The sequence below is a fragment of the Rhizophagus irregularis genome, chromosome 22 (assembly GCF_026210795.1).
Source record: "Rhizophagus irregularis chromosome 22, complete sequence".
NCBI classification, from domain to species: Eukaryota; Fungi; Glomeromycota; class Glomeromycetes; order Glomerales; family Glomeraceae; genus Rhizophagus; species Rhizophagus irregularis.
The window spans coordinates 3,535,313-3,548,375 of record NC_089450.1 but is presented as its reverse complement, the minus strand read 5'-3'; the positions used below and the strand labels follow the sequence as shown (position 1 = coordinate 3,548,375).

General features: G+C 24.5%; 4 protein-coding genes across 5 annotated transcripts; 2 read left to right on the top strand and 2 right to left on the bottom strand.

Annotated features, from left to right (window-relative positions):
- Positions 1-1,351: 1,351 nt before the first annotated feature.
- Positions 1,352-2,606, bottom strand: OCT59_014934 (uncharacterized protein; the record flags this gene model as incomplete). 2 transcript variants are annotated; one of them, XM_066150327.1, is made up of 6 exons in its annotated part: positions 1,352-1,557; positions 1,707-1,743; positions 1,819-2,119; positions 2,199-2,339; positions 2,416-2,525; positions 2,604-2,606. In XM_066150327.1, 6 exons carry the CDS (start codon positions 2,604-2,606, stop codon positions 1,352-1,354), a joined length of 798 nt encoding a protein of 265 aa, XP_066002503.1. The 2 variants fall into 2 exon arrangements, with proteins under 2 accessions (XP_066002503.1, XP_066002504.1); XM_066150328.1 differs by lacking the exon at positions 1,352-1,557 and having other exon boundaries at positions 1,687-1,743.
- A 2,632-nt stretch (positions 2,607-5,238) lies between these two features.
- OCT59_014933 (uncharacterized protein) lies at positions 5,239-6,225 on the bottom strand (the record flags this gene model as incomplete). Its single annotated transcript, XM_025320362.2, has 1 exon — positions 5,239-6,225. The coding sequence occupies one exon, from the start codon at positions 6,223-6,225 to the stop codon at positions 5,239-5,241; it is 987 nt and encodes a 328-aa protein (XP_025171501.1).
- Positions 6,226-8,961: 2,736 nt separating this feature from the next.
- Positions 8,962-10,516, top strand: OCT59_014932 (uncharacterized protein). The gene has a single exon (XM_025320363.2). It carries the CDS (start codon positions 9,131-9,133, stop codon positions 10,268-10,270), a length of 1,140 nt encoding a protein of 379 aa, XP_025171502.1. The 5' UTR covers positions 8,962-9,130; the 3' UTR covers positions 10,271-10,516.
- Positions 10,517-10,659: 143 nt separating this feature from the next.
- OCT59_014931 (uncharacterized protein) lies at positions 10,660-12,121 on the top strand. The gene has a single exon (XM_025327400.2). The coding sequence runs from the start codon at positions 10,670-10,672 to the stop codon at positions 11,945-11,947; it is 1,278 nt and encodes a 425-aa protein (XP_025171503.1). The 5' UTR covers positions 10,660-10,669; the 3' UTR covers positions 11,948-12,121.
- The last annotated feature ends 942 nt before the right edge of the window (positions 12,122-13,063 follow it).

Below are 13,063 nucleotides of genomic sequence, written 5' to 3'. Positions count from 1 at the left end.
ATTTATTTATTATAAATAATAAATAACAATTGGAATATATTTTTTTTTACACCTGCAATATGTCGCATCTTCCTTTTTTTAGTAATTTTTATATATTAATTATGTCAATCATTTTGATCACGTGACTTCATTAAGATTTCCCATTTTTTTAAAAAATCCTGGCGTGAGACAGCATAGCGGACATGCTTATATCACCTTGCCGATCATTTGCCGATCACATAATTCCGGATTTTAAAAACTTGTTGAAAAGCCATAAATAATTTTAAAATAATATGGCAAAAAAATAATGGAAATCCAAGATAAGTACTAAATTATTATATAATTTTAATTATGTAATTATTAGTATAATTTTTTATATTACAATAACACATTTTTCGTATGCGATAATTCAGTCATTTTTGCGATCATCAAACAAAAATTGATGGATGAAGGTGAATACGCATGGGCGAAACTTGAAACTTTCGCACAAATATTCTTTATCTTATATATAATATATAGTAAAAATAAAACAGTGATACGATCCATTAAACAGATTTTTATTAGTAAGGTATTTAACAAATAATTTTGCAAAATGAATAAATAAATATCAAATAAATCAGTGTCACAAAATTAAGTAAATACCATGAAATTACATAAATTAATGTCACAAAATTAAGTAAATTGATGCCATGAAACTAAATAAATCACAAAATTTAATAAATAATACCATAAAACATATGCTACTAACTAATTATTTTTATTAAAATTTAAAACAATAATAAAAGTTAAAAAGTTGCTACTAATAAAAGTCACTCAATAACAATCCAATTCAAACAAAATTTAATATGCAACAAATGATTATAACCAAACTTAAGTTTTTTGTAAATTTTGAGCATATATTATTATGTAAAATTTTTAATAACGGCATTTATTATGATATAATTGAATAAATGATCGATAAATGATTGGCAAATGATCAGCAAAATTGTGATAAAATAGGGATGTCCGCTATGCTGCGTGAGACCTTATGCACTTACTATATACTATAAGAAACCTTATACTATACATATTTTTGACTACTCTACAAGTTTTCTTAACTAAATATCAAAGGAAATTTAGATTGTCATTTTTAACTTTTATATGTAATATATTATAGGATGTGACATAACACAGGTGTGATAAAAAACAAAATCCATAACAATTATTTATAAATCATAATAAATAATTAATATTACAAAATAATTTATTATTTAAATATTATTTTACATCTTAATTTTATTTAAATACTATAATTAGTATTTTCTTAGTATACTATTTGTTTTTTGTATGTGTATTAGACTATTAGTATATATATATATATTATTATGTTTAATTAATTATTTTCACTTATTATAATAATCTTATTATCATTACTATTATTTATATGAGATTCTAAATGAACATCACTATTATTATTACTTTTAAGTAGTATATTATTATTATCATTATTATCATCACTAATATTAATGTTAGTTTTTACAATAAAACCTTCATTTATTATAAATTGGACTACATTACCAACTCCTCCAAATGAACGTCCTATTAAAAAGAAAAAAATAATTATGTCAGTTTTTAGATTTTTACAATCATTTTTTTTTTTATAAATTTTTGTTACATGATTTTCTCAAATTATTAATAATTATAAGATTTACTTTGGTCAATATTATTTTAATTCATGAATTGCTTACCTATAGTTCCCATGATATAAACCCAGGGTTCTTCATTCTAAAAAAAAAAAAAAATTTTTAAAAAAATAAATAAAATAAAAATAAATTATTATAATTTATTAAAATAAGTTACCTTTACAAGTCTGGCACCTTGAGAAATTAACATAGGAATCCATTGTAACATAAACATAGCTGTATAACTTAAAATTTTTTTTGCAGCTCTTCTTTCAATTTCAGTATGGTTGTCTATTACAGCACTTCTAACATTATTATCATTATTATGATTACTTGATGATGATGTTGAAGAATCATTTATGTGAATACGAATTTTTCTTAATATACTTAAGTAACAGAATAAAATTACTATTAATACAATTCCTATAGTTGAAAATAATATTATTGCAGAGTTAATTTGACCTGATTTTGCAGCACACCTAATATAAAAAAAAAATGAAATATTTTAATAAGAATAAACAATGATTAATGTATAAATTATAAAACATGAGAACTTACCAATAGTCACGTTTACCATTATTTTGTAAATTCAATACTTGAAGTGCGGCACTTCCTGTAAGTACATATACCCAAAGTTTATAATCATATTTACCATAATGAAAATATATTTCACGACAAACTCGAAGATAGGTTATTACACTATAAAAAATTTTCATGAAAAAAAATTGAAATAAAAACAACTAATAAATCAAATTTACTTAATAATAATACTTACGCTATTACAGCATAAAAACATAAATTGATTGTAAGAAAAGCCCAATTAAGCGCACCAATTACTTTACAGGGTGCATCATCCCATACTCGTGCATATATAGCGGTATGTATCTATTTAAAAAAGATCGTAATAAAAAAATCAGAGAAAAATTCCAATAAGTTTAGTTTAGAACGTACGTAAAAACTTACCATATTTGTAAAAAAATTAAAATTTATTAAAAAATCTATAATAATAATAATAATAATTAATACAAGAAATAATTTGTAATATCAGAATAAATCCAAGTTTTACCTGAACATGCGGAATAAAATGGTAATCTATAGATCATTGCTAATCTTTTTTTACTTAATAACCACTGTTTATAAATTCTATAAAAAACATAAATACATCCAAACCATCCTAATATAATCAATGTCAGTGAAAAACCTACTATTAAATGAAAATTTTTTATATTTTCTGGAGTATCTAATCGGTCACCATCCGCCTCAACATTGATGAATAATAATGGAAGGATTAACAAAAAAGGAAAATTCATAGAAAACTTATCCAGAATCATAGTAAAGTAAAAAGAATGTAATAAATAAATGAATACGGATAAGAAATGTAATAATATATGTAAAAGGTGTAAGAACAAATTGGAATAAAAATGTAATAATATGTGAAGGTATGTTCTTAAGAATAAGATTGAAGGAATTCAAGAATTCATATTTTATTTATTAAATATCAAAGTTGAAAAAAAAAACTTGTAAAACGTTGTATTGCATATTATTAAAAAATTGAAACTGTTAGTAAAATATGACTATATTAAAATAAGATCTTTTTTTTTTATCAAAATCTGATAAGATCTAATTAAAATTTAATAATATCAAATTAGTAAATTATTTATGTCACAATGCATAGAGCAATATTTATTTATTAAAACGCAATCCTTTTATATTTATGCAGTAATATTTGTTTGTTATAACTAATGAGGAAATGAAAAAGTCCAGGTCATTAATTAAAATTCGTTATATATAATAAAAATTACCATGGTCTTTTCATACGTCGAATTTCTATTGTACTTAATGTAAGTATATAAGTATAATAGTTTTAGTATCTAACGTAATTCTCCTGATTTTAAAAGCAATGTCCAAGGATAATATGTCAAGTAAATGTGTTTAATGTGATACAGCCTATCAAAAAATAATGTCCGATATTCCCGACAGTTTCGGTTACAACCGATCATAGACTACCGTTTTCGGAACTGACAAAATCACGAAAGTTAAACAATCAATCTTTCTCCCATTACAATAGTAAATCTATTAACTACCTAAAAATTAATATTATTTGACAAAAACATATCAATCTACGAACTTTATTAAATCTAACGTTTCATTTGTTAACATAATGAATAATGAATTAAATGAATTAAAATGGAAAATTGGCTCTAGATTCAATTCTAAAATGAACGTCTTTACATAATACGGTATATCAATTTTGTTGCACAATGACAAAACCCTGCATTTGTAATCCTTAAGGCGTTATGTAACAAATATTGAAACACGCAGATCTTGTCATATTAATTTTAAAGTTTAAATTTATGCGTTGTGAAAATCCTCTAGTTTAAATTTACACTCGTAATGTAATAATGTACGTGGGAATATTAAAGAAGGTTAAAGAAGGTGTAAGTGTATATCTTGTTCGGAATCAATTAACAATTCCCAAGTTCTTTTTGTTAATGTCTGATAACTGTGAAATAAATTTCTTTATAAATCTGTAAATTTAAATGCGGAAATTTCATGAATTATTCTAATAATTTGGAATTTACATGAAATCGATTGTTACAAAACTCTCCTGCAAACTATGATGTGATATTTTGGGAGATAAAAGGTAAATACTATAGTATAAATTCGGTCAAAATTAATAAGGAAAAATACATTATGAAGTGTAAATGTATTGTATATATTGTAAAGTATGCATATTTTTAGAAGTAACAAATAAATAATAACCATATGGGTGCGTTCGCAAATTTAATTGGATAAAAATTGATTGTATTTGGTTCGGTATTACTACACTGTATTACATCATCTACAGTATCTACAGTTGTGAACACGGTTTGATCCGACCCAATCCAAGATAGGATTGACAATTCAAATTCAATTACCCTTTATGAACTAAATGAGGTAATTATAGCATATTACTTTTGTTGTCCAAATTACTAATAGTATTACAAGGAACGCTACGAATTGTTAGAGATTTATAATATACGTAAAATTTAATCTTACAGAATTTTTAGTCGCCTTATATAATTTGCAGTATTAGTTTTAATTGAAATCGTGGAAACAAGCCAAAACAAAAAAAAAAAATTTTTTATTCAATATAAATTCAAAATATGTGTGTGTTACAAGATAATCTTGGCTATATTCCACTTAAAACAATTAGCTCATCATCAGGGTTGGGAATAGTATCATATTTCTGTCAAGTTTTTTATATTTTTGTTAGTAACTTGTATCATAATAACATTCCCATTTTATTATAGTTTAAATTACTAAATAAAACGATCTATACATGGGGGGAATTAAGCGTGACTTTAGAAATTAGAAAAAAAAAATTCCAAAACGCGTATCACGGATATCCTAGCTTATTACGCGTATTTTAATAACTTTGATATGATAGGTCGGACTCGAAACCCGCCGTGGATTCCCATATAAAAATTTCACAAATAAATTGAAAATTTACAGTATATAATTTATTGAATTGATTAATAATTTATATGATACTACAAAATATAGATACTACCAATACTTCAGATACTGCAGATTACAGCATATATAATATATTACATCATTTTTCTATTAAAATCAATTTCCCAATTCCTATTTTGATCTTGTCGGATAATGAATCAAATTCTCTAGTTTTTTGAAATTCATTATAACTTTTAACACCTGATGGTAATGAAGGAACTAAATTTCTATCTATGTAAACATTAATAGGTTGTGATAACTCCCTTTTCCTAAAAGTCAATTCTTCCTTTAGCAATCCATTAATTGATAATCTAACACTTTCTTTAACGTTATCGTCTAATGAATGGAATGATACCGATTTTTCGTATTTTAAAAGATCTTCGATAGTAAAATCACTTCTTAAATATTTAAAAGTATTATCTTTATATTTCTTAGGTTTGTTCTTATGTTTATTGACATATTGGCAAATTTCTCTGTGAACTTGTTTATTTGATCTTTTTTTATTCTTTGATTTATCAGATTGTTGAGATGTTGAAGATCCGCCAATAGAATTTTCTTTTTCGTTATGTTCTTTTTCATTCATAATCAAAGAACTATTTTCCCTATTATTTTGCGTTGGTGTAGTTTTAAGTAATGATCGACTTTTTTTTTTGAAAGTATCAAATTCTTGTTTAAATTTTTCAATATCTTGATCTCTAACGATAGAATCGGATTTCAATTCTTCTATACGAGCATCCAAACTTTTAATTTCTTTTGATTGAGAAATAAACGTTTCTTCAAGATTCTTACGAAAATCTTCCACATCAATAACATTATTGGAATCAATAGATTCTGTTTCTACTTTAATATTCTTATTTAGATTATTAAAACAATCGTCAAAAAGATTTTTCAAAAGTAAATTAATTTGTTTTCTAAATTCTCCAAATTTTTTTACATGTTGCTCGTATAAATTATAAATTTTATTATTTATTGTATCATTCGAAGTATTCGAAGTATCATCATTTACATTTATTACTGTCTCAGTTTGAATAACATCCTTATTTTGAATAGAAGGTGTTGCGGAAGGTTCAATTTCTTGCGTTTCCATTATTATTTATTTATTTTAAAATAGAAAAAAAAAAAAGAGAGATTTTTACAATCCGTTCAATTACACAGTTTATTTATACGTAAAATGTTATATTGTAGATCAAAGCTTCCCAATTCTATATAAGGATTTATTAAACTTGTGAATGTTGGTTTTTCTGGATAATTTTTAGCCGCTGATCATATGAATTCCAAAAAAAAACCAGAATATGTGTAAAAGTACTATTAGCTTTTGTTAAATGTTTTTTTTTTTTTTCATATGAATATAACAACGTTTATTTATTGTTATTTATTTTGCTTTTGTTGATATATTTAGACGTTTTTGTTATCATTTTATATATTATATTGTACATGTTATTCATTTTTTTATGTAATATAAAAACATCAGAAATGATTGCCTGATGAATATTCATGATGTCATTCAGTAATTGTAAATTCAGTTCTTCATCAGACCAATCAAATCTGATTTTATGCTGCGCTCGCGTATTATTACCTGATTATTATTATTAGAATGTTATTATTTGTTTCATTAAATCTTTTTGTTAATAAGGTCGGACAAAATGACACGGAGCAGGATTTGTATTATTTATTTCATGGGGAGTTGGAAATAATAGGGTTTTTTTCCCGAAGGGAAAAAAGCCCTATTGTTTTCCTTCCCAAGAAATAAATGGGTAATCCCCTGGAGCGTGTCACTCATTAAATATTAACTATTTTAACTATTTTAAACTAAAATTAGTAATTTCCCGGCTATCTATATGAGACCGGGAAATAACTAAACGAAGATTCCCGGTCATTTATAAACTCAGCTAATCACTCGCAATTTTCAAAAATTAGTATGAAGGTGATCATGAGTGACACTTTAATAGTGCGATAGGGGATTATATTTTTAATATTTATTATATGTACAGTAATTTAAATCTTCTGAATATCATAGTAATATAATGATCGAGATGGATAAACAATTATGTAATGTTGATATAAATATCTATTATTGTTCAATCGATTAGGTTTTTTAATGACCGAACAATAACTCAGTTATTGGACGATCTTCGAGACTTCGAATCTTCGGTTCCACCATTAAACATGTTGAAATTGGTACTAATTCTATTAGTCACCGCACGTCATAGTAGAGTAAGACCCGGATCTTAAACATGATTGGTTCAAAAATAATCTTCATCAAAGCCAGACAGCCACACATTTCGTGTAACATGTCTTAGAAAAATATTGGGCTTCTTTTTCGCTCGTCAAAAAATTTTTTACGACTTTACCTTTAAGCTGAATTATGATGTACTTTTGTATATATTAATAATATAGACAATTTAAGATTTTAATAAACTATAATAAAATTTTTATCATTATATAACAAAACTTTATTATGTAATAGTTATTTGAATTAATGCCAAAATCAAATGACGGTTCTATTAGATGTTATTAAATGCTATATTGTATATTACTAACACTGAAATCTTTTATTAAAAGAACGCGTTCTAGTGTTATTAAAAAAAATTCATTTCACAAATTAATATACAAACCTCTCTGAATAACTTTTAAGGATTTTTACTTATTTTCTTTAAGCGTATTAAGAATTAAGAGTATCTAAAATTTTACTTTAATTTTAAAGCGCCTCTTTTAACTTCCTTTATAAAGTCATAAAAGGTTTGGTGAAACCAAGCTAAAACTGTCAATTTTATCAACCTTAATATAGAATAGTTTGTACGACTCCGCTTACCCTAATCACAAAATGACATTTCTAGACTGAACATAAATGCCAAGAGAAATAAATTTTTAGATTCTTAAAAAAAACCTTTATATATATATATATTAGTTACCTCGGCAAACGGACCAAAATTGTTTCTTTTTTACACAGGAAACTTTTTTTATGCAAAAATTTATACTGTATATGCTATGAAGAATTTTCGAAAACTTGATACGGCGAAATTATGAAAAATTGAAAATTCCTTGGCTCTTCCTTGGCTCGGCCGTAAATTTATAAAAAAATATAATATTATAAAATGTATACCTTTGTACTCTTATATTTTTAGAATGCCTTTGTACTCTCATTGTTCTCGGATATCGGGAATAGCCGGCCCGTTAATTGATTCACGTGAGTTTTTTCGGGGAATTTTGTTTAAAAAGAAGTTAAAATAAGTCTGTGTTACGTAGGTTAAAATAAAGGATGGAAACACAAAGAATGTTACAATGTTGCTCGTTAAAAGCACATCTCTTTTATTCACATCATAACTGGTTATCAAAAATGATAATATGATGAACCCCTTGTTTCGATTGTTTGTTTATGACATATGTATAACGTGATATATGCATATTTGCATGATTTTTTTCTGTTGCACATGATTCACTCAGTTTTTTCGTGCGCGAAAAGTGACGCAAATTATGTATGGAAATTTCCCCCAAACAATGAAATTATTTTTACATATTAAACATTTAATATAAAACAATATAACGGTACCATATATTAGGTATATGAGTTGAATTATTTATTATTTATTATTATTCAAATTTAGTTCATGATTGATTGACGTTAATGGTTTTTAAGGCGTATATATATAATATATATATAAGTAATATTAACAGTTAACCCTTATTAAGCGTTAATACATTTCTGGTAAAATATTATCCAATCAGAATATTACCTGATGATCATTACCATGCATATTCAGTAACGCCCGAAAAAAAAAACGCCCCATATTTACTTAAATAAGCATAAATATTATATAACTGTATGATATAATATAAAAATCCCTTTCTCGGCGTCTCAGATTTTTTTTTTCTTGAAGAAAAAAAAAAAGAAAAAGAAAAAACCAATAACAAAACAAAATTAAAAACAGAATTAAATATATTAAAATATAATTAAAATATAATAATTGAAATAATCTCAAATTGAAAAAAAAATGAATTCTACTAAAACTTTTGAAGAAACAAAACAAAATATAGAAAACCAAGATCCTTTAACACATATTTTAGAAAAACAAGCAAAAGAAATTGAAGATTTTAGTAAACGGATGAGTTTAGAATTTCAAACATCATATCAAGAATATATTAAAAAACAAAATGAACAAAAATTATATCCTGAAATTGAAACTTGTCAATGTAAAGAAAAGGAGAATATAATTCAATCATTAAAATCACGTATTGAAGAATTAGAAAAAGAATCTTATAATAAAAATCAAGATATTAAAAATCTTCAAAAAAATGTTCAATCACTCTTTAATATTATTGTAAAGAAAGGTATAGCAAATGTTGAAGAAATTGATATTACTATGCCAACTAAAATTACCATTACAACAGAAATTGGGGAAGAAATTTATGATAATGAAAGTACCAAACAAGTTAATATAGAATTAAAAGATCATAAAATAGAAATTGAAAAAGATAGATTATCAATTGAAAATGTTCATTATTATGATGACATTAAAGATAGTTATTCAGATTCTGCTATAGATTTATTTACTGATGATGATTCATCAACTACTGGAGATTCAATTAAAACGGATAATTATGAAGATTCTAATTTTGGTAATAGTAAATATGATCGACCTTCAGAATGGCTTGACGTTTCTTCTACATTGAAACAACGTTATAAAATTGATAAAAAGAATTTGGATCGGTGGAATTCTAAAATGGCAAATAACGGATTATTACCGATTAAATTAGTTGGAAAAGTTGATGAAGAAAAAGAAAAAAAGATTCAAACTCATAGGAAAAGACATAGTACATCTGCTATTTGGTTAAAAACTTATGAAAGTAAACAGAAACAAAAGAATCAAGATGAAAAGTTTAGAATTTCTTCTTTTAATTTTACTAAATATGCTTTCAATACTACTACTGATGATAGTAAATCAAAACAAAAAGATTCAAAAGAACTTTCTGCTCCTATATCTTTAAAGAGTTCTGTTAGTACTTCTATATCTGACATTTATACTACTTCTTTAACCAAAAATTCTTTACATCCTTATGATTTAGTAGAACATCATAAAAATAATACTATTAATTATAGTAAATCTCAACAATTACTTTCTCAATATAAGTAAGTAGGATAGGAGGTAAAAAATTTTGGGCGGAGTTATGTGAAGGAACGTTATTTGATAATAATAATAATAATAAGAGGAACATTGTAAAACATTCAAGACTTTGTAAAAAAAATTTTGTATTATTTATTTTATTTTTATTTTTTTATATTTATATTTATTTTTATTAATATAAATACACGATGTATGTAAAGATTTTATTAATAAAGTCGATACACATAATACATATATAGTATGTATATACAATAATTTTAACGATCGCAGTGGCTTAGGTTTTTCCGGAAATCCTGTTTGTTGGTGTCACAAATCTGATTCATTAAAAGAAAGTGTGGGTAAATATTTTTGATTTTATTCCTTTAAATTCTCATAAATTCTTTAATCCCAAAAAATTTGAGAAGTGAAATGTTAAAAAATTGTTTGAAATTTTATGAAAATTATCAAAAAGAAATTAAAAATCAAAGAGAATTAATAAATGATTTATCAACTCGTGTTGAAAATTTAGAAATCCATTTTAATAAAAATGATCAAGATATTAAAAAATTTAAACAAGAATTTTATTATTTATTTAAATCAAATAATCGATTTAATAATGTTATAGATGATGATGATGATGATAAAGAGATTATTTTAAATAATAATCCAAAATTTATAAAATCTTTAAAAGTTGAATCACAAGAATCACAAGAAAATATTTCTTCTAAACTTGATCGAATTCATTTTAAAATTCAAAATATTATTATTAGAAGAGAAAGTTTAGGTAAAATTATTAAAAAAAGAAATTTTAAAGTTTTATCATATAATTTCACTCGTGATGAATTAATTCAATATACAAAATCTGAAAATTTTATTACTTTAAATAATGATATTAAAAGAATTATTAATAATCTTATAAATAAAATGTTACAAGATGAGTTGACGAATTTGAAGGATAAAAATTCGATTTGGGAAGATAATGAAGATGCAAGTTCGAATTTGGGAGATAATGCGAAAAATGTTGAAGATGTAAATTCGAATCGGGGCAATAATCACGCTAATATTCATGATAATATTCACGATAATATTCACGACAAAGATAATATTCACGACAATAATCACGACAATAATCACGACAAAGATAATATTCACGATAATATTCACGATAATATTCAAGATATTCACGATAATAATCATGACAATAATCGTGACAATAATCACAATAATAATCCCGATAATAATCACGACGATAATATTAATATTCACGATAATAATTACCAAGAAACGATTCCTATACTTGAAACTCTTCATTCTCAAATTCAACAAATTATTGTTCAAAAAGGAATTCTTGGTTATAAAGTTAGGTTAAGGCATTTTAAAGCTCTTTTAGAAAAATATTTTACAATTGGTGATTTTATTCAATATTCAAAAACAAATAAATTTTATTCTTTGAATGATAATTCACAGAGATTAATAAATCTTTTCATTCATAAAAATTTAACACTAGAATTTGAACAAGAAAATATGATATTATCACAAAATTTAGAAGAATATATTAAAAGAGGTTTAATTCCAGAATTACCTTTAAAGTATAATAATTATACCGAGTATAGGAAAAGTGGTATGTTTCACGGATTAAAGAAAAATTTAAAAAGAAATGTTGAAAAATTAGTTGAATTAGAAGAAAGATTGGCAAATGATAAATGAATAGAAAATTAATGATATTAAGAATTTTTGAATTACCAGTTAATAAGTTATTATATTTTTTATTTTTCTTTTGTTTTTCTTATTTCAGAGAGGAGTAACCAATGTTTTATTTTTCTTTTGTAAAAAGATTTATAAATAAAATTCGTGAGGAGATCAAACACGTGATTATAATAATACGACCGAAAATTTAATAATTTATTGCATTTATTGCATATGATGCTTTATTATATCCTAGTTAAAACAGCCATGTTACCAATCAATATAGCCATACTCTAGTCAACCTTGGTGAAAAAAATGAAAAAAAAACAAAAGAAAGAATAATTTTGGAAATTTTGGTTTTTAACTAACTAAAAAATAACCGAGATTTCTGATTCTATCACCTGACCTAATGTTAATTCCTTTTAAGATAATTTATTGATTTCATTTCTGCTTGTTCTTCTTGTGACATATTATTTTTAAAATAATTATTTAAAATATTTTTAATTTCATTTTGTATAATTAATATATCCGGTCGTTTTGACGGATCATCGTCCCAACATTTTTCCATTAATCTTGAATAAGATTTTGGAGTTCCTTTCATAATATTGGGCCTCAATCCATTTATAATTTCTGCTGATAATTCTGATCGTTTATCTTCAAATGGTTGAACACCTGTTGATAGTTCCCATATGATCATTGCAAAACTATAAATATCTGAACTTGTGGTCATTCGTTCTTGTTTTAACATTTCTGGAGAAACATATGGCATGGTTCCAAAATTTTTATTTAATGGATTGTCAATTGGTCGACAAAATCTAAGATCTCCAATCAACCAAATTTCACGACTAGTGGAATAACCTATGATCTCTGAATGTAAATCTCCATGGATTAATTTATTATTATGTACACTTCCTAATGATTCCGCTATATCAAGAAGTATTTTAAATTTTTGAACCCAATTAAGTGAATTCATGTTATCTTGCAAATAATTTTTAAAATTATATGGCATAATTTCCGTAATAATCATATAATTGTTATTACCATAATCTTTTGTTAATCCATAACTACGTATAACAGGCGAATTAGTTGATGATAATAATAAATGCGTTTTAATCTCTTGAAGCCATTGTTCTTTAT